This window comes from Clinocottus analis, unplaced genomic scaffold, assembly GCF_023055335.1.
Source record: "Clinocottus analis isolate CAN_PGR_092001 unplaced genomic scaffold, fCliAna1.0.p SCAF_7, whole genome shotgun sequence".
Lineage (NCBI taxonomy): Eukaryota > Metazoa > Chordata > Actinopteri > Perciformes > Cottidae > Clinocottus > Clinocottus analis.
Window position 1 is genome coordinate 10,028,787 of NW_027176229.1, and position 20,524 is coordinate 10,049,310.

At 39.5% G+C, this 20,524-nt stretch overlaps 2 protein-coding genes across 5 annotated transcripts; one reads left to right on the forward strand and one right to left on the reverse strand.

Annotated features, from left to right (window-relative positions):
• The first annotated feature begins 4,938 nt into the window (after window positions 1–4,938).
• On the forward strand, window positions 4,939–9,413 carry npy8br (neuropeptide Y receptor Y8b). Of its 4 annotated transcripts, XM_068566886.1 has the most exons (4): window positions 4,939–5,083; window positions 5,465–5,596; window positions 5,980–6,004; window positions 7,053–9,413. In XM_068566886.1, exon 4 carries the CDS (start codon window positions 7,212–7,214, stop codon window positions 8,313–8,315), a length of 1,104 nt encoding a protein of 367 aa, XP_068422987.1. In that variant the 5' UTR covers window positions 4,939–5,083; window positions 5,465–5,596; window positions 5,980–6,004; window positions 7,053–7,211; the 3' UTR covers window positions 8,316–9,413. The 4 variants fall into 4 exon arrangements, with proteins under 4 accessions (XP_068422987.1, XP_068422986.1, XP_068422989.1 ...); XM_068566885.1 differs by lacking the exon at window positions 5,980–6,004; XM_068566888.1 differs by lacking the exons at window positions 5,465–5,596; window positions 5,980–6,004.
• Window positions 9,414–19,616: 10,203 nt separating this feature from the next.
• Window positions 19,617–20,299, reverse strand: LOC137778898 (progonadoliberin-1-like). Its single transcript, XM_068566258.1, has 4 exons — window positions 20,269–20,299; window positions 20,038–20,176; window positions 19,816–19,914; window positions 19,617–19,683 (listed from the first exon to the last, which is right to left on the reverse strand). The coding sequence occupies exons 2-4, from the start codon at window positions 20,173–20,175 to the stop codon at window positions 19,642–19,644; spliced, it is 279 nt and encodes a 92-aa protein (XP_068422359.1). The 5' UTR covers window position 20,176; window positions 20,269–20,299; the 3' UTR covers window positions 19,617–19,641.
• Window positions 20,300–20,524: the final 225 nt, after the last annotated feature.

Sequence of the window (20,524 nt, forward strand, 5' to 3'; positions counted from 1 at the left end):
GGACTCATATTTTGCAAAGCTTCCCTGGATCAATAGCAACCTGCTGTCCATGCTGCCTCTGAATCCTGTTCTTACCTCTTGATATTGGGGTGAGGGCTATTTTGGGGTGTGACTTCCACCGTCTTATTCGCTGTGACAACGTTAGTGTAAATCCTGAATCATATGCCGACACAGAGGAACAGTGGAAAAGTGTGGCGAAAAAAAAAGAGTTTACTGTGCTGCACAGATGGGACTGGAGTAGAATACGTATGTGGCTTGAGAAAACAGGACGGACATGCAGAACATTGATATAAACTAATGGAGGCGGGTCAGCAGGTCTAATGCACACAGGATTTATTTTGACCTTTCGGTTAATGCAATTGTGTTTTAATAAACACCAATCTCAGGCTTCTCACCAGTTCTCTATCTCCCTCTATTGCTCTTTTCTTCTTTCCCTAAATCAGTGTATTCCATCATACTAAGCATAATTTATTAAAGAGCACATGCCAAAATTTAAATCAGTTTAATTTACTTTGCTTCATTTCATCCTTTCAGACTTTTTAATGTACAACTAGAACACTAATTATCATTTTGGTAGTGACTTGGACACATATTAATGTAGATAAATGTGGTGTTCAATCCATGCAACAACTGTTCTGTTTGGAAATACATAAACATGGTAAAGCACTGTAGAGTTGAGGGGGACTGCAGAGTTGGGTGATAATTCCGTGGGTTTGTCACTATCAACCTCCTAAATGTAGTATACCAATGAAATTTGTTTTAAAAACTCACCAGTGATACTAACTCCTTCTCAAAAGTCGCAGTTAAATAGAGGAGCATGAGGGTGAGCTTCTGTGTCAGATATCATCTGTGCAACCGATGAGGCTTGTTCGTCGTCCACGAGTACCGATGGCATTGTGACATTTGTTCTTTTCTGGGGTTACTTAAAGCCTCGGGGGATTTATAGGACTCTATTGCAGTGATGGTGTCAAGGATCACTTCAACTTGGTTCTCGTAATGGGCTCCAATACTGCAGGAGGAAATGTCTCCCGCTCAGCCAATAGCTCCATGCACACAATGCTATGGATTTAGGGTTTCACTGACCGAGGGTTTGAAGGGAAAATTAAGTGACATGATCAATACAGTTTCTGTGTTTCATTGTTTGTAAGTTAAACCACAGCCATTGAGTATGGTTCGCTGTTGGCTTTTCACACCATTAAAATCCTGGAATAATGTTGCTCCTAAACAGGGGGAATGCCAAAAGTTACATTAAAGTTATTGACTTGTACATGTATATTTTTATTTTTATGTTTGATTTTTTCTTTCTTTCTAATACACAATATAATTGACATCAAACAGAATGCATATTTTATGCGATGCACAACACATACAAATATAAATCAATAATACATTCACATATATCACAATAAAATATTGAGATAAAAAACTCAGTCAGTCAGTATCTCTCCTTCTCCAAAGGACCAAATAGAAAGTGTCCTGTTGAAACTAGTTTGTATGTTTAGCAATATGTTTGCATTATGATCCTTATCACTGTATGACATGTTTATATTTATATAACGTATGACTGGCACTATATTGTATAGTGTTGGCCCGGAATAACATTCCCATGGAGTTAGTGACTGTAAATCTTTTCATGCTCATCTCCTCATACATCATAGGTGAGATATACATTTTTAAATTATTTATCTTCATTATTTATGACTATTTATCTCTGTAATCCATGACTTAATCTGGGAAATGTTTGAGTGTATTGCTCACTGTAAGAACTCTGGTAGTGTTTTATCCTTATTGATACAACTGTAATGACCTTACATGCTGATGTTATAGCAATACTATTACAGAAACACATTTCTTTATCTTTTAGAACAGAAACTATCAGCCCTCAGTTCACATAAAACAGCATAGCATCTATAATTCAATTCAGTTAAATTAATTTGTATTGCCCCAAATCAACAAATTTGAGAAAGAAGAGCATCATGTTTTATGCACAAAATTAAAGAATAACTTCTTCATACTTCCTAAACTCAAACAAGGACTTATGACTTAACTCACCGCAGTATGTAATGTTTCCTGAACCAGGTTTAAATGTGTGAATTACTTTAGCATTATTCAGAGCCCTCTTTCCATCACAAAAGATTTCACAAAAGTGTCATAGGCAGAACATACTGTTGTATTGGAACAGTTTCTTCCTTCTTTCTTCACCTCCTTTCCCAAATGAACAAAATTGGAAGTTACAGAGAGCCACCGTTTATTGGTTTTTGTTTTGGCTGGCTGCTGTTGAAATTCATTTTGAAGCCTCACTGCACACAGCAGAGGATATTAAAAGTGTGTTAAAGTGAAAGTTTTTTGTCAACAAAATAAATTACCCTGAAAACGGCAATGGGCTTAAAAATACAGAGGAAACAACTGCTCCCCAAATACTATTAAACTTGAGATGGGAACAATCCTTCTCAATAGGGCATGGTACATATTGATTTACACGAGCAGTGACATATAAAACTGTTGGAAATGTTCCCAAATTAACCACTCCCAAATGTCTTGTGTAAGATTGGTCTCTCTGTGAATCCAAATATGGACATGTCCCTGAACCGAGTTAGATTATGAATTGTGTAAATGGACAGGATAGGAGTCCAAACAGTTGATACAGTGTACCAAAAAAAGGGAAGTGATCAAAGAGCCATCAAATATGTAATGTGACAGTGAGATAATGTTTCTAAAATGTTTGGAATATGTTATCTGTTCTTCTTCTACCTTATCACAAAAGACAGAACAAAATTCATCTGCTTTTTGTTTGTTTATGCATGTGTGCTCTGTGAAAGAAATGTTCATTTTAGAAACCATGTTCCCTTTTTCTATTAGAGTTGTCTTTCCTGTCCAGACAGCACAAAGGTCACTTGTTGGTGCTGAACTCCCTCGAGCCCGTCAACTTGTCACTTGTCAATCGCAGATAAACTGGTGGACACACTTTCAAAAGAGAAAAAAACAATTTCATTTCACCACAGGGCTCAATTGTCGATAGACATTTTAGACATATTCTGTGAAATGTTTTCCTCTCTCTCTCTCTCTTTCCTCAAAACACCAGCTGAAAAAAAAAATCTAAATGTGATTGACAGTAGAAGAGATTACACAAGGGAAGAGTACAACATTCTTTGCTCAATACGTTGAATAGTGGCTCATTTGAGGCCAAACATCCAGCCCTGCAGTAATGTTCATCCAGTTCTTTTTCAGCATTCCTACTTTGTAGATATGTGCATAGATTAACGGTCTTGAGTGACTTGACACCCATGTCTCTGTGTCAAGTAAACACCCACAGAGCTGTTGTTGTTGGTGGCAAGTCATTTCACCGTTCTGCCTCTCAGACAAACAGCTATTACTGTTCTCTCATGCAGCCTCCACTCAGAACAGGAGTGTGTGGGGAAAGTGTGAAGGAGCCGTTAACAATCTGTTGCACAAGCAAGAGAGGTGCAAAGAATAGGTCTAAAATAGCTAGAGGTGTTATCTGCGAAGGGACCAGGACAGAGATACTAATCGTGATGATGTTTTAGTTTGTATGGACGTCAAAAAAATATGAAAAGGTGCTTACGGCAGATGCACAGAACCTGTGTGGTTAGTTTTGAGTGTCCATACTGTACACATCAGCAAGGTTAATGACAGACAGAGCAGTCAGTATCTATCAATATTCAGTTCAAAGTTACTGTGAGTAGCTTTTAAATCGTTATGAAACAGTCACAAATGTATTACTGTTGCCTAAATAGGACGTGCATAAGTAAAAAGCATCAGTGAGATGATTTCTGTGTAATTATTCTTAATGCTGGTCATTGGTTAGTGAGTTAGATTCCACACATGCAGGTTCACCAGCCAGTCCTTCAGCTAAGACTCCAACAGGACGTCATGCAGCAACTGGCCCAGCATGGACAGACCCAGATCCGGCGTTGCTGCCACCATCGACCTGCAGCCGGGGCTCCGTAGGAGAGCTCTGTGTCTGTAAGCGTAAAAGCCTGTCTCCTCCTGTGGCTGCTGCACCGGTCCCCTCTGGGAACAAACACCACACTGCTGGAGACCCAAGCTGGGCCCACTGGTCAGAAGGGAGGCACTGGAGAACAGACGAAGGAAGACTGTCAGAACCTGCTGCAATATAACCAGAGGTCTTTTAAACTCTAAGGGGACTCGCAGGGACTGGCAAAATCAACACAAAACGTTTCTTACAATAGTTTCTTGTGTGGTTTTTAAAATTCTGGCTTGGAATTATTTTTAGATGTCGCGTATGCGTCATAGTGTTTTGGGTGTCAAAATAAACTCATTTGAAATGGGAACACAATATGATGCGTCGTCTATAATTGACATCCATAAAACAAACACATAATATTCAGAAGAGCTTTTTACCTACAGACCTTCTTATGGATTAAAACCATAACCAAATATTGGTAAATTTCTCTGAAGAGCATTTTGTTTTTGTTTTCACAGCTAACTACATCCCCATTATAATCTGTACAGTCTTGATTTGAAAATGGTCCCGCATGTGGAAAGACGAAGACATAATCATATATTTTCCAGTCATGATACTGTATATAGACATTGTATAGCAATCACAGTAAACGCCTATAGGAATGTTAAACATTGCACAAAGATAATATCACATCCCAGACATATTACAGCTATTTCTCATTTTGGATATATGGCTATATGCCTCAATATGAGAGGCTGAGTCTGATGCTCTTTTACAACAGACTAAATGAATCATCTAATGTCGCCTACTAATACATTTGGGTGAAACACACCATGAGTACAAATATCAAATAACTCAATTTCCCCATTGGCCCCTGTGAGGGCGCGTGCCTGATCGCGCGTGTACATGCCTGCGTGCGTACGTGCGTGCGAGCCGCGGAGATTGTATTATGTAACATGTTCCCAATCACATCTCTCCCTGCCTGAGAGTCGGAGGCATAAGGTCGCTTTAAGAGATATCTCGACTCCTATCAGGACCCGACAGGACACCTCCTACCTTTTCCTCGACCAAAAACTCTTGTTGTGTCTCACCTGATGCAAAGCAACGCTGGGAGTCCGAGGAGCAAGAAACATCTCGGTAAGAAACAATGGCTAATTTGACAGCTAATTGGAATTCGGTGCTAGCCGACAAAACTCTTTTAGTGTGAGAGATAAAGTAAAAAGGATATTTTCCCATATAGCCTCGGTTTTTTTTTACGACAAAAAAAGCTCTGGTGTTTCAGTCTCATGTTTCTTTGAAGGTTCTTGAAGGTGTGGTATAATGAGTTTCAAGCCTTACCACGCGCGGTGCTTTTTGGAATTCCCTGTGCTGTAATATAGTAGCCATTCAGATGGTACCTTTAGTTTTCTTTTTACTTACTGGCCAGACTGCTCTCCTTTAGGAGGTTTTGTGGACGTTTAGGTGTGGACATGAGTGATAAGTCTGTTCCTCTCCCCCTACCACCACCGGACTGGACAGTGAGCGCGCAAGGTGGTGCACTGGAGGACAAAGAGGAGTCTCCTCCACCTGTCCGGAGCCGAGAGCCTCCGCGACACAGCAGACACGCAGCTGCAGGCTGACAGTGGATGCAGGACAGCTGCAGAGACGAGGGTAGGGCGCACATACAGTACATCTCTCTCACTTTACATCTCTTCATGCGTTTCTCCTCCGCTGGTGCGTGAAGTCTCTGATCGTTTGTGCATGAACAATCCAGACTTGTGCATCATGTCCAAGTGGTTTAGTGAGGTGACCGGATGATGTGAAGGACAGATTGGATATCTTGTTTACAATTTAAAAACTCTCCATTTTGAGGCAAATCGCATGGCTAAAATGTGTTTATTTAAAAAAAAAAAAAATTGCAGTTCATATTTTTGTTGTGTAACCGGCAAATAATCGGTATAATTCATATTATATGAATTCATATTCATCTGAAATATTATTATTATTATTGTACGTCGTAAATGTTCTTACCTTGGACTATCCTTTTCTTGCAGACACAACATAAAGCAATGCATCACTGTAAGTGTCTAAATTCTGCCATAAATAACCAGCATCAAGGCTGCAGCACGGATATGATATCTTGGCAAATTACGGTAGTATTGCTGTACTTTTGTTATGAATACTCTGGCTTTGTTTGGAGTCACCACAGATGCAGCAGCACATTATCATAGGACATTTTTACTCATCATAGAGACAGCCACAAACAAATAAAGCCCTACCTGTCATCATTTGTCATCATTAAGGAGTGCTCAATTAAAAATGATAAATCCTTTGAATCCTGTAGATTTCATTCTGTTTGCATAGCTGTATTGCAAAACTCATTTTTTAAGGAATCAAGCAATGGGCAAAACATATTGGTTAATTGGTACTGGTTTACCCTGCATTGCGTGTACACACACACACACACACACACACACACACACACACACACACACACACACATAAATATATGCACGTACATACACATCCACACACACTAATCAGATGTGCTTGGTCTTGGTGTAACAAAATTGTATTTCTTTTCCGTTTCCAGTACATTAATTTGTAGAGGATTGTGAGGGTCACATGTGCTTTAGTGTGAATGTTCAGTGCCAATGAGAGGTGTCTGTGCTTTTATGGACAGAAACAGATTACATTCTCGTGGTCAAAAGGAGAGAAATCAGAGAGAGGGAGTGATTGTCTCTGAAGGAGCAGTCATCATCATGTTATTCTTATGGAAATTTGAATCAGTATGCCATCATATAGCGATGCCACAGAGTCTAGATCCGTGCTGTTTTATGATTGTACACCATCAGCACATCATTTCTTCTTATAGGCAGTCCTTGAGGAGATCGGAAATCAGCCTCATGAAATCTCCATACCAATGTTAATTATTCCCTTAATACAGCTATATTTCTGTTATACTGAATCCATTGTAAGGTTCAACTGCACCACTAAACACACCAAAAAGACATGTGTAAGCACTGCGTGCATATACGTGTTCATATCAAAGATTCAATATATCAAGAGTTCATATCTTTAAAAATAAACTTTTTCTTACTCATTTAATTTTCTCTTTATTTTTCAGGTAGCGAATGAAGACTGTCATAAAGATCGGCAAATATTAAGGATGAAGCAGAGCTGTAAGAAAATGCAAATATTATTCATGAAGTAATTGTAGCAGGTGTGACACATCAAATTAGTATAATTAGTACCTGGCATTTGAAGCGAGCCCAGGGAAACAACAATGGAGCAGCAGCACAACACCAATCACAACCAAGCCCTGTGGAGAGAGATACCGTGGGATTTCACAGAGGACTGCTCGCTCTCCGTCAGTGGCACCACGTTTCTCATCATCGCGTACAGTACGGTTATGGCAGTTGGTCTCATCGGGAACTCTTGCCTGGTGTTTGTCATCACACGGCACAAGGAAATGCACAACGTCACCAACATCTTCATCACCAACCTGTCTTGTTCTGACATCCTCATGTGCATCGTATGCCTGCCGGTCACTATTATCTACACACTGATGGACCATTGGATCCTAGGAGAAGTCCTCTGTAAGCTCACGCCCTTCATCCAGTGTATATCAGTCAGTGTCTCCATCTTCTCCCTCGTCCTCATCGCCATGGAGCGCTACCAGCTCATTGTCCACCCGACTGGATGGAAGCCCATGGTGGGGCAGTCTTACTTGGCCGTGGTTGTCACCTGGATCGTGGCCTGCCTAATCTCGGTGCCTTTCCTCTCATACAGCGTACTCGCCTTGCCTTTCCAGAACGTCAGCATGCCCTTCCCACTCAATGACCACCTCTTTTGTATGGAGCGGTGGCCATCGGTTCAAGAACGACGAGTTTACACCACCTTCCTGCTCATCTTTCAGTACTTTCTTCCTCTCGCCCTCATCTTGCTCTGCTACCTGCATATCTACCTGCGCCTCAGAAGGAGGAAGGACATGGTGGAGCGTGGCAGGAACACCACTCAGAAGAAAAACAAAGGCGCCACGAGGATCAACGCCATGTTATTTTCCATAGTGGTGGCATTCGCACTCTCTTGGCTCCCTATCAATGTCTTCAACACGGTGTTTGACTGGAACCACGAGGCCATCCCGTCCTGTGGCCACGACGCCATCTTCTCATTCTGCCACCTCACGGCCATGGCCTCCACCTGCGTCAACCCCATCATCTATGGTTTCCTTAACAGCAACTTCCAGAAACAGCTCAAGTCCACCCTGTTGCGCTGTCGCTGCTGGGGGGTGACAGAGCGGTATGAGAGTGTCCCGCTCTCCACTGTCAGCACAGAGGTCACCAAGGGGTCAATCTTAAGCAATGGATCTATCAGCATCAATACCTAGATCCAAGATGTTATAGGGAAAGACAAAGAGACTCCTCGGGCCTCTTCAGCCCTCATTGTGTCATCCTTTGGAGCTTTTCTTGCTTCGTTGTGTCCAAAAGCAGGATTGATGTTTACAAAGTTATAAACCTTACAACAGCAGTCCATAAAAAGATGACTTAAGAGACTTAGCCAGCATGGCACGATGCCCTCGAATCAGTACGAGCTCACATGTAAGAGGAAGTAGATAACAAACTAATGGAGCAAAGGTTGGACCAGTTTAAGTATTGTTGTTGGACTGAAGGCACTTTAGATGAGCTCTGTAGACTATAGTTCATGCTCCACGCGCTGTGGGCACCAATACGATTGAAGAAACAGCATATAATTTGGTATACATCTGTCAAGTTTTTATTTCTTAATCACTGATATCTACTCAGATTGTTACGTTTTAATGAATATTAGCTGTTTAGGGTTTGCTTTTCACACTTTTACCTGCTTTAAATGTAAGCAATGGAAGGACAATTCCAAGACATTTTAAAGGACAGTGAATTGGGGCGCTGCAAATGTTCTTTTAAATCTTGCTGTTTTATATTGCCAGTATTGATGAAGATATTTAGTAAAATGTGGTGTGTTGATGATTATTGCCTGAGTAGCTTATGACATAACAGAAGGAGAGAACATTAGTGCATTAAATGTGTCTCAAGGTGTTTACTGAGACAATTTACTATAGCACCATCTTAATGCATTTATTATTACCTAAAGTCACCACAAACGATGAAATGATCTTTTCCGGAGAACCTTGGCTAAACACATAAACACACTGTCCGCCAAGGTCGGCACGCCAGTGTATTGTGAGCCTGGGATGTTTTTTCTCATCTAATGTGTCATCCAACGACCATATATCAAGTGCCATAAAACTAAATAAAAGAGGCAGTAAAGGACCTTGTCAGAGTGGGGTTCTTCCGCTGTATATAACATTGCTAAATACATGTATGGCCTATAAACAATGTGACAGTTATAGTTTATGGTGTGGTGGGGAATAAAGAGCACTGTGTAGCATAGCAGATATCTCATGGGAAACCTGTTGTAAGTTTGTGGTATTGAACTGAATTAAAACATCTTTTTGATGAGTCAATATTTGACTGTTCATTTTTTGTTGTTGCAATGAATGCCATGTCTGCCTTGCCTTCTGAGTGCCTGTTAAACACTAAATAGATTTTTCACTGTCACCTTGGAGGTCGGTTCATTCACATCTTTCTCAGCTTTTTACTAAATAAAAGATCAGTGAAATGGTTCACTGAGACCGGGCATTTCCACTTTAGGTAACAGTGTGGAGAGATCATAGCGTTAGCGTGCATACAAGTGAGTCGATGCTGTGGTATGTGGCGCAAAGGGGTAAATATATTTTCTTTACAGACAATATTGCAACATTTGTGTTTCTCTTCAAGGTCAAATTCAGTGTGCTGCCTCTGTGTGCATTATTCAGGGAGACTCGTGAGTTCACAACACATTTTAGATGTGCTTGTAGTGTTGAATAAATCAGTGTTGTCTTTGGTGCCTTCAATTTTAAACGGCATGGTGAGGGTAAAAAACTGCGGGAGAGATCAGTGGAAATTGTCTATTCATGCTGTGAGAAATGCTTGTTAACAGTTGTACTTTAATTTTTTTCAAAGAAGAATATCAACTGAGAGGAAAGGAGAGGGAAATATTGTTGCTGCCTTTTAGCTTTCGTGGTAACGTCAGCAGGTCAGGTGGAACAGGTTATTTTGACTTACAGAAAGCCAAACCTGTTTTTGACTGACAGTGTTTCACACAACCTCCTAAACTGTTATACAAGAGCATCGTGGCCCATAAGAGAGCTCTCAGAGGTCTTTCTCGGCATAATTGACAGTGTGCTTCCTCTGCTGCCTTTGCTTGAGCTGACCTTTACAGACTGTCAATCCACTCTCCTTTCTTGCATTTCCTTCCTCTCACCTGTTTTTCCTTTGTAAATCCCACCGAATGAAGTGTTCATTTAGTTTGGATGGAAGGACCCAAGATGCTGACGTACTCCACTTGAAAATGGGTGAAACATAAAAGATGCCGTTTTACATTGTTACCTCAATAACTGCCAAAGGGCTATGAGCATGTTACGGCGTTATAAAATGAAGCTCAGTTGAAGACTCTTGATGAGTCCACGTGGCCAGACTCTCTTTGTCAGTGGAGCAGTTCCAGAAAGATTAGCATCTTGGCTCTCTGCGTTTGCATTCAGAGAGATTCTCATAAGCAATCTCTCCAGATCACAAGAACAACATGAACTACATAGCTGGTGAGAGATTTCCTCAAGCTGTTGTTTTGAGCTTTTCAATTTATTCTGTCAAACTTGTTCTTGCCTGCCTTGCTACTGTAATAAGAGGGTATTATTTATCCTGGTCTGCCTTGTTCCCATTTTAATAGTTGCAATTTCCTTGTTTGCTTCATCGAAAACAATTGTTCCCTGATGTGTGTCTTTTTCAGCCAACACTGAAGATGAGAATGTTACGAGGTGTAGAGTATTCACACGATCGACAGTATAATGCATACTGCTCCATGCTGAGCTAAGGAATTATGATATGGTATATAATGCGTCACAATGTTTTCCATTAAAAATCTTGTCTGCGATGTCAGACAAAGTCACTGCTTGTTGCACTTTGGATCCCCTTGTGAGAAGGAACTCATCTTTTTGTTCCGGCAGATGAAAAGGTCAAAGGGAGTTGGCTGCTGCCTCGGGAATCATAATCATGGTGTTATATCCATGCTAACATCTGTAGGGCGCAGTGAAACTGACCGGTAGCTCGTCTGAGGGTCAAACATTTAGATCAGCTCAGGCAATACTTCTTTGTTCTCTTGTAACGAATTACCCTCATGGCTTAGATCAGGCACATTGCCATTCATCAGATACAGGAGAGTTTATATCAGGGAGCCTTTCCTATTTATACCTGTTTATTCATGTAGTTTTTGTTGTCATAACAGTACTATTATGTCAGCTCATTCTTGAGTCAGACCTGAGGTGTACGCATGTTATCCTCCGAGATTAATTCAAGGTAAAACAGTCCTGCGGGTCTGTACTTTTGGAATACATTTTAGAAATCTCAATTATACACTCGAAGATATTTCTGAGCCTCAATTGTGTCTGTTTCGTCTGTATTAGGAGCACACACACCAACACTCACACAAATGTGTCTTGCATAACACAGGCAGACTTGACAGCCAGGAATAGAAAACCCCTAATTGGTGTCAGCCAGTTTTTTCCTGATAATTGGTTTGGGGTTGCATGCATGCGCAGACTCGACAAAATTAAAATATGACGATAAAATAAGCGTATAGAAAGGTGGGCATAGGTAGATAGATTTTTACAACAGACAAACAAAGACATTGTTTCATGTCCATAATCTTGCCCTGACAATTTAGAACCTGGCCTCTACATCTGACCTCCATTTTCTTTGATCAGAAGAAAAGAGGTAGACCACGGCTTGGTTTAGTTGCCTGGTTACAGCTTCCTGAGGGGTTTCAATGGGTATCCTCCAAGCTGACACACGGCAACGAGCTATTAAGGGCACTTTATTAAACACCGACAGACTGAGGCAGTTCTAGTGGAATCAGCTGAGTTTGATATTTCTCTCTCTTGAAAAGAAGGAGGACAAAAAAAGGAAGACAACATTTTTTTTTACAACAGATGCCACATACCTGTCTGTTTGACTTGAAGTGGCTTATAAAGGCAGTCACAGTAAAGTAATAGTGTTTTAATATACATGCAGTCATCGTGACTTACCATGTAGCAAGTCATTAGGTAATATCTATCAAGTGATCATTTGAATGTAGTAAAAGCTAATGTAACGTAACAATTAAGACACTGTTAAAAAAACATGAGCGCTTAACTTAACAGTGCCTGCATGATATATTAAGTTAATGCATTATGAACAATGATTATAATATAAACTAAGCAAATTAATAGTTGAATAGGGGAATACCTTCAATGTTTAGTGTACTGATTAAATAATTAGTGCTCTCCTCGTCTTAATAAAGCATAAAACAGTTTATGTCCTTAATTTGAAGTAACTGAACCTCTTGAATGTGTGACAAGATTCAGGACTAGCATTTCTGCTATGTGTACACATTTCATGGATTCATGAAGAGAAGTGAGCACATTGGAGGCGAGGCCCCACTTATTCATAAGTTGCTCAGTGGCGCATGAAGCCAAAATGACTTGACTGCCGGTTAATAAATAGAGCATAGAACTGGGCAATTATTTTAACCCTGTGTCCCAGACGCTTGGTCTCGAGCTCATTCACATGAGTGAGGAAAGAAAAATAAGTCTATATTTGGACATAAGTGCTTTGTAAAACTTGTAGGACATTTAAATGGCCATTTAAATGTCCTTCATAGGAAGTTGTTTTTTAACATTACCTAAAAAGAACAAAACTAAAATATCCAGTAATTTTCCTAGTTTTTTCCAAATGTTAGTCTACAAAAAAAAAGTATTTTTGGAACCAACATGACAGACCTGGAAGTTACAGTCCATGGTTTGGGCCCTGTGCACAATGTGCAGTTATTCTGAATTTTGTCATACATCTAAGAGGCAAATTGATTGATGAAAATGTCCTCTAGTCCAGTTGCTTTAAACTATGACTTTAGTCATAAAACTAAAAGGCTTATATACTTCAAGAATACAAGGGAGTACTTTTTTTTCTCAAATTAACACACCTTGTGCTGAATTTATAACATTATTCAACATTTTTTTGGTAATTGACAATTAATGATTTAATCATAATTGTATAACTTTTTACATCATGCAATAATCCACTGTTATTGTGGGCGACTGTGGTTCAGTGGTGAGCAGTGGTCCTTCAATCAGTGGTACCTTATTTACTGCCATCAGTGTATTAATGGCTGTGAATGGGTGAGTGAAGACAAGTGGTGTTAATGCGCTTTGAGTGGTCGGAAGACTAGAAAAGCACGATACAGGTACTGGCCCATTTACCATGTATTATGTCATGCACTCTTACATTGGTTTTCTTACATTATGTGCTGGTTATTACATGCACAGTTGGTTATTATGCACAGTTACTATGAGTTTGCTACATGCAGGAAAAGCACCTTTAGGTGCCATTGGTAATCATAAACACTGGAAACAGTAGACAGCTGTCTGGAGATCCCCCTACCAGCACCTCCAAAGTTCACTCATTAACCAACACAGCAGCCTCTATCTCATTTGTTTAAGATACAGAAACGTGGGTGTAAAATTGGAAAATTCTGTTGATGTTTTCTGCCAGCTTACACTCTATACGCAAAATCAAGCTAGCTGGGCTTCATAACTATCATGCAGACTATAAAGTATTAAAGGTAAGAGATGATTTATAGGCCTATCACACTCGCTCTCAGCTTAACATAAAGGCCGATGATTGTTATCATTTAGTACAGAGGGAGGCTAGCTGTTCATTTCTTTTCATTTCCAGTGTTCATGCTAAACCAAGCTAACTAACTGCTGTTGATAGCCTCATATTTAGACATAAAGTAGCTATATCTAGTCAGCTAACTCTTGGCACTGAGATTATTATGGTGTTTGATTTAAACATGGCAGGTAGACGAGCACTGAGAGTTATTGTCCACGATGATACCAGTACCAATCAAGACCATTAAAATCAGTTAATCATAAGTAAATATGCTGTGTCCTGCTCTGATATTGACTTTCGTTTATTAATTCCTTATCAAAACATTTTCAATAAAGAACAATACTTTACCCATATGGTGTCTGGTGCATGTCCAACAAAAGTAGCTGAAACCCAAGGAAGTAATTTTCTGTTATGTGTGTGTGTGTGTGTGTGAGAGAGAGAGTGTTTGTGTGTGTGTGTGTGTGTGTGTGTGTGTGTGTGTGTGTGTGTGTGTGTGTGTGGGTGTGTGTGTGTGTGGGTGTGTGTGTGTGCGCTGAGTAACAGCAGAGTGACAAACAGATTAAACAACTTTGGAAAAAAGCTTTCCATTGGAGATAAGAGTGAGACCTCGCTATACACTTGTCAGCAGGATATTACAGGCTGTTGTTTCACCTTCAAATCTCCATGATGAATGAACTTCGATTTCTTTTTCAGTTTGTTTAAATTCCATACGCTATTGGCAAACACAAAAACACACACGTGTTTTTCATGTTGCTTATCCAACTGTGAATAAGCAGTTTTATAATCCAAAGGAGATTGTGGAGTGTGCATGAAACAAACCAAGCAAGGGATGGGCTGTTACAATACAATAAATTGGCTTCAGACACATGATATCATGGTGAACAAACACAGTAAAGTGCAATAAATTACAATAAGTATTGGCAGGATCTGATCCAGCCTTTGGGGAAATAAAGTAGATGAAATCTCAGCTGTGGACATAGAGGTTGTGCAAATTTAGATTTTATGGTACATTATTTTATGAATCATACAGGCAAAAAAACACTAAACAAGTAGAAACTTCAAATCTCGTGTTGTTTTCTGGTGCCATCTGGTGGCTGAACATTGAGTCTGATCAGTTCACCTATGTGTTGTTTGGTGTCAAAATTACCCAGTTGGAAATGTTTGGATAAAGAAAAAATAATTATGAACTTTTAGCATATTTGTCTGGTCAATTTGACAAAATACTTTTTTTTCACAGCAGACTTTTTTTGACATATCAGTATGAATAACTTGTCCAGTCCATTTAGTTGAGCTAGTCCCTGGGGGCTGGTACTGTGCATGCTGGCTCACTGGCATGGCTTGCTGAGACAGCAATGAGCCATGATGATGAGCCATCATTAACTAAATTGGTTTCCCCGGGTGCTTTTTCTGCAAGTCAAAATGTCTGCTGTGAAAAATGTCATCTGTTTCCACATGAATGTTTTTTCCTCTGCCTCTCCTAAATCTGTAAGTAAACACATTCACATTTGTTGGTGTTGCACAGAAGTATTCTGATCCTTCACTTACAACATCTTATCTAGGTAAGTAAAGTACAGAAATATTATTAGCTAAAATAACGTGAAGTATCAAAGAAAAAGTACTCATTCTGCAGAAAATTGGCCATCAATGTGTTAGCTGAATTTGAATGTTGTAGTTTGTCGAGGTGACACTGATTAGTTTAGTCCAGTGGTTCTAACCCGAGGGTCAAGCCCTCTCAAAATATTATATTTTAGTAGCTTTTGTGTTATGTGATATTGTTTCATATACATCACAGTCCATAGAATTGAACCGACTGCTCAGCAAATATTATATTGTCCAAATATTCAACATAATAAAGTATTGTTGTAAAACTAAGGATTTTCTATTGGAGTCAAAAGCCAAAAACCGTTGGCTTAATCTATAACAATGCATTATATTTTCCAAGCTTATTACTTGTTCGTTGACAACCTTATTCTGAAGGTAACTAGTTATCATAGCTGTCAAATAAATATAGTATCGTAAAAAGTACAATATTTTCCCATTTTAAATGATGTGGAGTAAAAGTATAAAGTAGCATAAACTTACAATACAAGACCAACTATATAAAATTGTACTATAGTCCGGTCCAGTACTGTATGAGCTGTGGCCACACAGCATGTTTTGACCATTTTCACATCAAACAGTGAACAATTAAGACAAGAGGCTCCTGCTACAGCTGCCTAAGAAAACCATGACTATGGCCACTTTTAGAACTTTTGTAAAACATTGAAAAATAAAAATAATTTGAATAGTGTTTTTTCTTTACAAAACAGAAATAATGTACCAAATGTCTGCCTAATGTTTACTTTAGATATTAATCAAATCATCATAACGAAGGCTGTAGTATAAATCATGTTGATGCATAGTCAGAAACACAGAGACATTTCAAAGTTATAATTTTAGGTTGTTTATTTGAAACAGAGAAGAGATCAGCGCCTTCTTCCTGGGAGGCCACGTTGCTGAACACAAAGCTAAAGTAAAGGAAGGACGATGAAGAGAGGAAGACTAAGGGTGGGAGAGTGGATGTGTAAAGGAAGGAATGTGAAGAAAAGGCAATGGGAGGTAAACAATTGAAATCAAAGAAGGGTGTAAACTGTAACAGTCGAGGCACAAGAAGCACAGATGGATGAAGGTAAAGAGGAATAGTGAATGGGTAAATGATAAAAGATAAAGAAGGAAAGAGCAGATAGGAAACCAAAGAAGTATAAGGATGCAATATAAAGGAGTGTCTGATATTTTATGGATATGGTTACGTAGTTAAAAAGTCAGATTAACGCAATTGAGTAAAGTAAAGTTTTGTTACTTTACTTAAGTGTTCACGATTGTTACACAATTATTAATTATTTTAAATTAAATAACAATTCTCTTTTTTAGAAAAGATAAAAGACAGGAGAACATAGGACCTAAACCTCCCATCCTTGAAGGATGAAGGGGAAGGGAAGAGAGAGGAAGTGTAGGATGAAAATAAAGATGATGGTTGTGGATGGAAGACGGTGAGAGATGGAGAGCAAAGATAGAGAAGTAAAGGAAAAAGATGAAGAGTGATTGTTCGAGAACACAGGATGTAAGATGGAGAGAAAGACGTGCGATAAAAGATGGAAAAGAGGGGAGGGGAGATAAGATGTCGGGAAGGAAAGTTTGACATGGGAAAGGTGGATATAAATTATAAAGGAAGGGGGGAGAAGTGGGAATATAAAGACAAAGAGGTTGGGAAATGGCCATATTGAAAAGGTGGTGAGGAGAAATGAGAGAAAGAAAGTGGAAAAGAAGATTGAAGGAAAGAGAAAATGTAAGTCAAGGAAGGCTGGAAAGGAAAGGGAGGGAAAAGAAGGACATTAGTTTTGAGCAAAGGATGGCAAAAAATAATCTCCATGCCATCCATGTAGGAAAAGAAAAGTGGTGAGGAAAGGAGAAAGATGACGAATAACAAGGACTTAACTTAGAGATGGTGGAGAGGTAGAAGAAGAAAGTGCAAGAGAGAAAAGAGGAGACGCATGAGAAGATGAAAGATGAGAAGGGTTGAGAGGGGAAAGAGCAAAAATATGAACAAGAGAGAGGAAGATGACATAGAGGAAAGGTCGATGGAAATAAAAAGAGAAGGAGAGTAACAGTGGATCAAGTATACTAAGGATGAAGAAGGAATTGAGATGAGCCTAAATATCCCATTCATGAAGGATAGAAAGGGTGGGGAGAGGAAGTCGAACTTTGAAAGTGAAAACAAAGAAGATGGAGAGGAAGTGTGGTGAGACAAAACCCTTTCTAGATGGATAGCTGAAGGTAATGGAGGAAGATTTTAAAAAAGCAATTAGGAGGATAAGAAGTGTGGGTGGTAAATGGAAGGAAAATGGAGGATATGAAGGTCGGAGAGGAAAAGAAAGACAGGGCAGAGAATGGAGTAAAGGTCCAAGAAGACAGAAAGGAAAGTCGAGGAGAGGAAGGGCAGAGGGGAAGAAGAGGAGGATGAAGTCGATTGGATGCAGGTTAGAGAGAGAGTAAAATAGAGGAAGATGGAAGATAAGAGAGACAGATCAAAGACAAGCTGATGAAAAAAGAGGGGCAGAGATACGTGATAGGTGAAGGTTGAACTATGGAGAGGGTGGACACTTACAGGAAGAAGAATGAGGGAGATGTTGGGTGGATTGAAAAAAAAAAGAGTAAGATGAAGGAGAAGACACTGGACGAGAGATTACGTGGAGCTGAGGAAGGGAAATGTGGAGGAAGAGCACATGGTTATGGAAAGGAAGAGGAAAATGGATGGGAAGGAAAGGTGGGTGGAAGAGGGAGGGAGAGGAAGGTAAAAATAGGGAAAGCAAAAGAATAAATAAGGGATAGGACGGGTGGAATGGATGGCAGAGGGAGTAAGATGAAGTATGCAAAGGGTGAGGAAATAAAGGGAGGCAGATAAAGGATAAACAGGGTGGAGATGTACAGAAAAAGAAAGTAAATGAAGAGGTGAATTGTTGAAGGGGGAGGAAGTGGATAAATGAGAGAAAGCCGAGGAATACAAAAGGGAGGAAAAAGCCTCCAAGCGGCAATCCAGGAGTGAATTGCATGTGCAAGAAGGAGAAAGGAGGAGAGGTACATGACAGAGAAGATGACAGAAAAGATGGGATGAGAGGTAAAAAAAAATGGAATGCAAAGAAAGATGAAAGGTGGATGGGACTCCCATCTTCCGCTTCCTCTCTTTCATCTTCCTCGCTCTCTTTTCACGAATAAAAGAAATGCCCGATAGCGAAGTAAAGGACGCACATGGATAGAAAAGGGAGGGAGAAGAAAGATGGAAATGGTGGAAAGGTAAAGAAAGGAAGATAAAGCTGAGGAAGCATAGATAAGAAAGGGATGGAGGAAGGTGATGAAGGACGGATGTAAAAGGGAAAGATGGAGGATTAAAGGTAGGAGGATAAAGAAGAGAAGAAAAAGCTTGTTAAGTTATTGTATGTTGATCAATTAACTAATTTCTCAGTTACGCAACTATTATTGAGTTGTGAGCAGGTACTGACATTGACCGATGAATAAAAAACAACATATCTATAACTTATATTATCTTAAATTTTACTTGTTGACCACTGTTTGAAAAATACTAATTATTTGTTAAAACATCAGAGAAAATATAAATAAACAATAGTTGGTCATTTTTTGTAAATAACATGTTTGCACTAACTGTCTTTACCTCGTTATTGGCATGGTCTCTTCTTGTGTGTGTTCTCTCCACGCCAGCCGAACACAGATATTATAGTGTGAAGAACCAGATGGCGGCAGTTTGTTGGTTGTGAATTTCCACTGAAGACGAGTGTTTCTCAGTCAGGGCTGTGAGCGATTCATGTAGAAGCCAAGTCTTACATTATTTCTCTCATTATGCCTTCAAAACCCCTAAAGTTGTTAACTGTTGTGCGTCATCTTAACTTCTTTAAAAGCAAAGGTCCAGCAGCCCAATTCTCTAACTGTTTTGTGATATAAACAAAATGTATCACCTGTATAACAATGTCATCATTTGAGAAAGCTGACAAAAGACTATGTCCTTCCCTGAAACGCAAAACCAATGCTGTCAACATAAAGTATCTTTAAATGCTAAATGCATTCTTGTTTTCCTGCTTATATTGACAAAAAACACGCTGTGCATAAGGTCGTACAACATCTTGAGATACTGGAGCATGTATATTTTGTAAATCATTCTTCATGAAGTTTAAAACTGCTGAGAAATAAATAAAAATCATTTAAGGAATTTAAATCCTCCAAGACATCGGGGAGTATTATTTTAAGTAAGTTATTGAGACATTTAGAGGGAGAGTGGAAACCTTAAAGTAAGGGACTGTAGCTTGCATTTGTCATTTGGAAATATATCATGTTGAGCAACACGCACAACAATAATGATATGCTTGTATAATATTTATTTCATAATCTTTAGTATGCGATGTGTCCATTTTCCCTCTCGGTGACACTGCCCTAAAAGAGAACAAGAGATTAATCTTGTGAGAATAAATAAAAACTTAATCAAAACCATAAGGTAATAGATAATAATGACACTATAGTTGTCAACAGAAAAAATAAACTGAATCACAAATGAGCAAAACTTACAACAAATCCTTTTGATCTGTAAAATCTGGCCAGAGGTGATTCCTCTCCACAACCCAAAACCGTGCAGGGTGAGTCCACGTGTGGAAACACATCAATCAGCTGTTGAAGAAAGCAAACATCACAATGAATATGCGCAAAAGGACGAAAACAAACAAGGGCCAACCATTGACGAGGAAATATGTGAGTAGCCATGAGAGTGACACATCATTAGAAAACCCTTACATTGCCCAGTGTGTCTGAAACGCCGTCCAGATCCCTCTTCCCTCCTGGGTTCAGTCCATATGACCAGTGCTGACAGCAGCCCAGTGGCAATATCGCCCCCGCCAGCAGCAGACACAATGCCAAGGTTTTGGTAGCCATTCTGATGGAGGAAAGACTGCACAAATTGTACAATCATATTATGTTTTTAACATTTACTTTCAGTTTAACACCCGAACACTGTCAGTTTCTTACCGCCTGTTCCTGAGGCAGAAAGGCTCCTCTGAATTGTTCTTGACAGCTTTCCTTTGAGAAACCTGCTGCACACATTTTTCTCAGGTTTATATAGGCCAATGCCGCTTCTCTTCCATCGAACCTGTAATTTCACTACAGGGGGTCACAAAGTGGGATTAAGCAACACTTATTGGCAATTTCCGGAGCTACACGGGACGACCATTTTCAGCCCTTTTATGACACATTGGGAACGTACAAAACACAAACTCATTGAAAA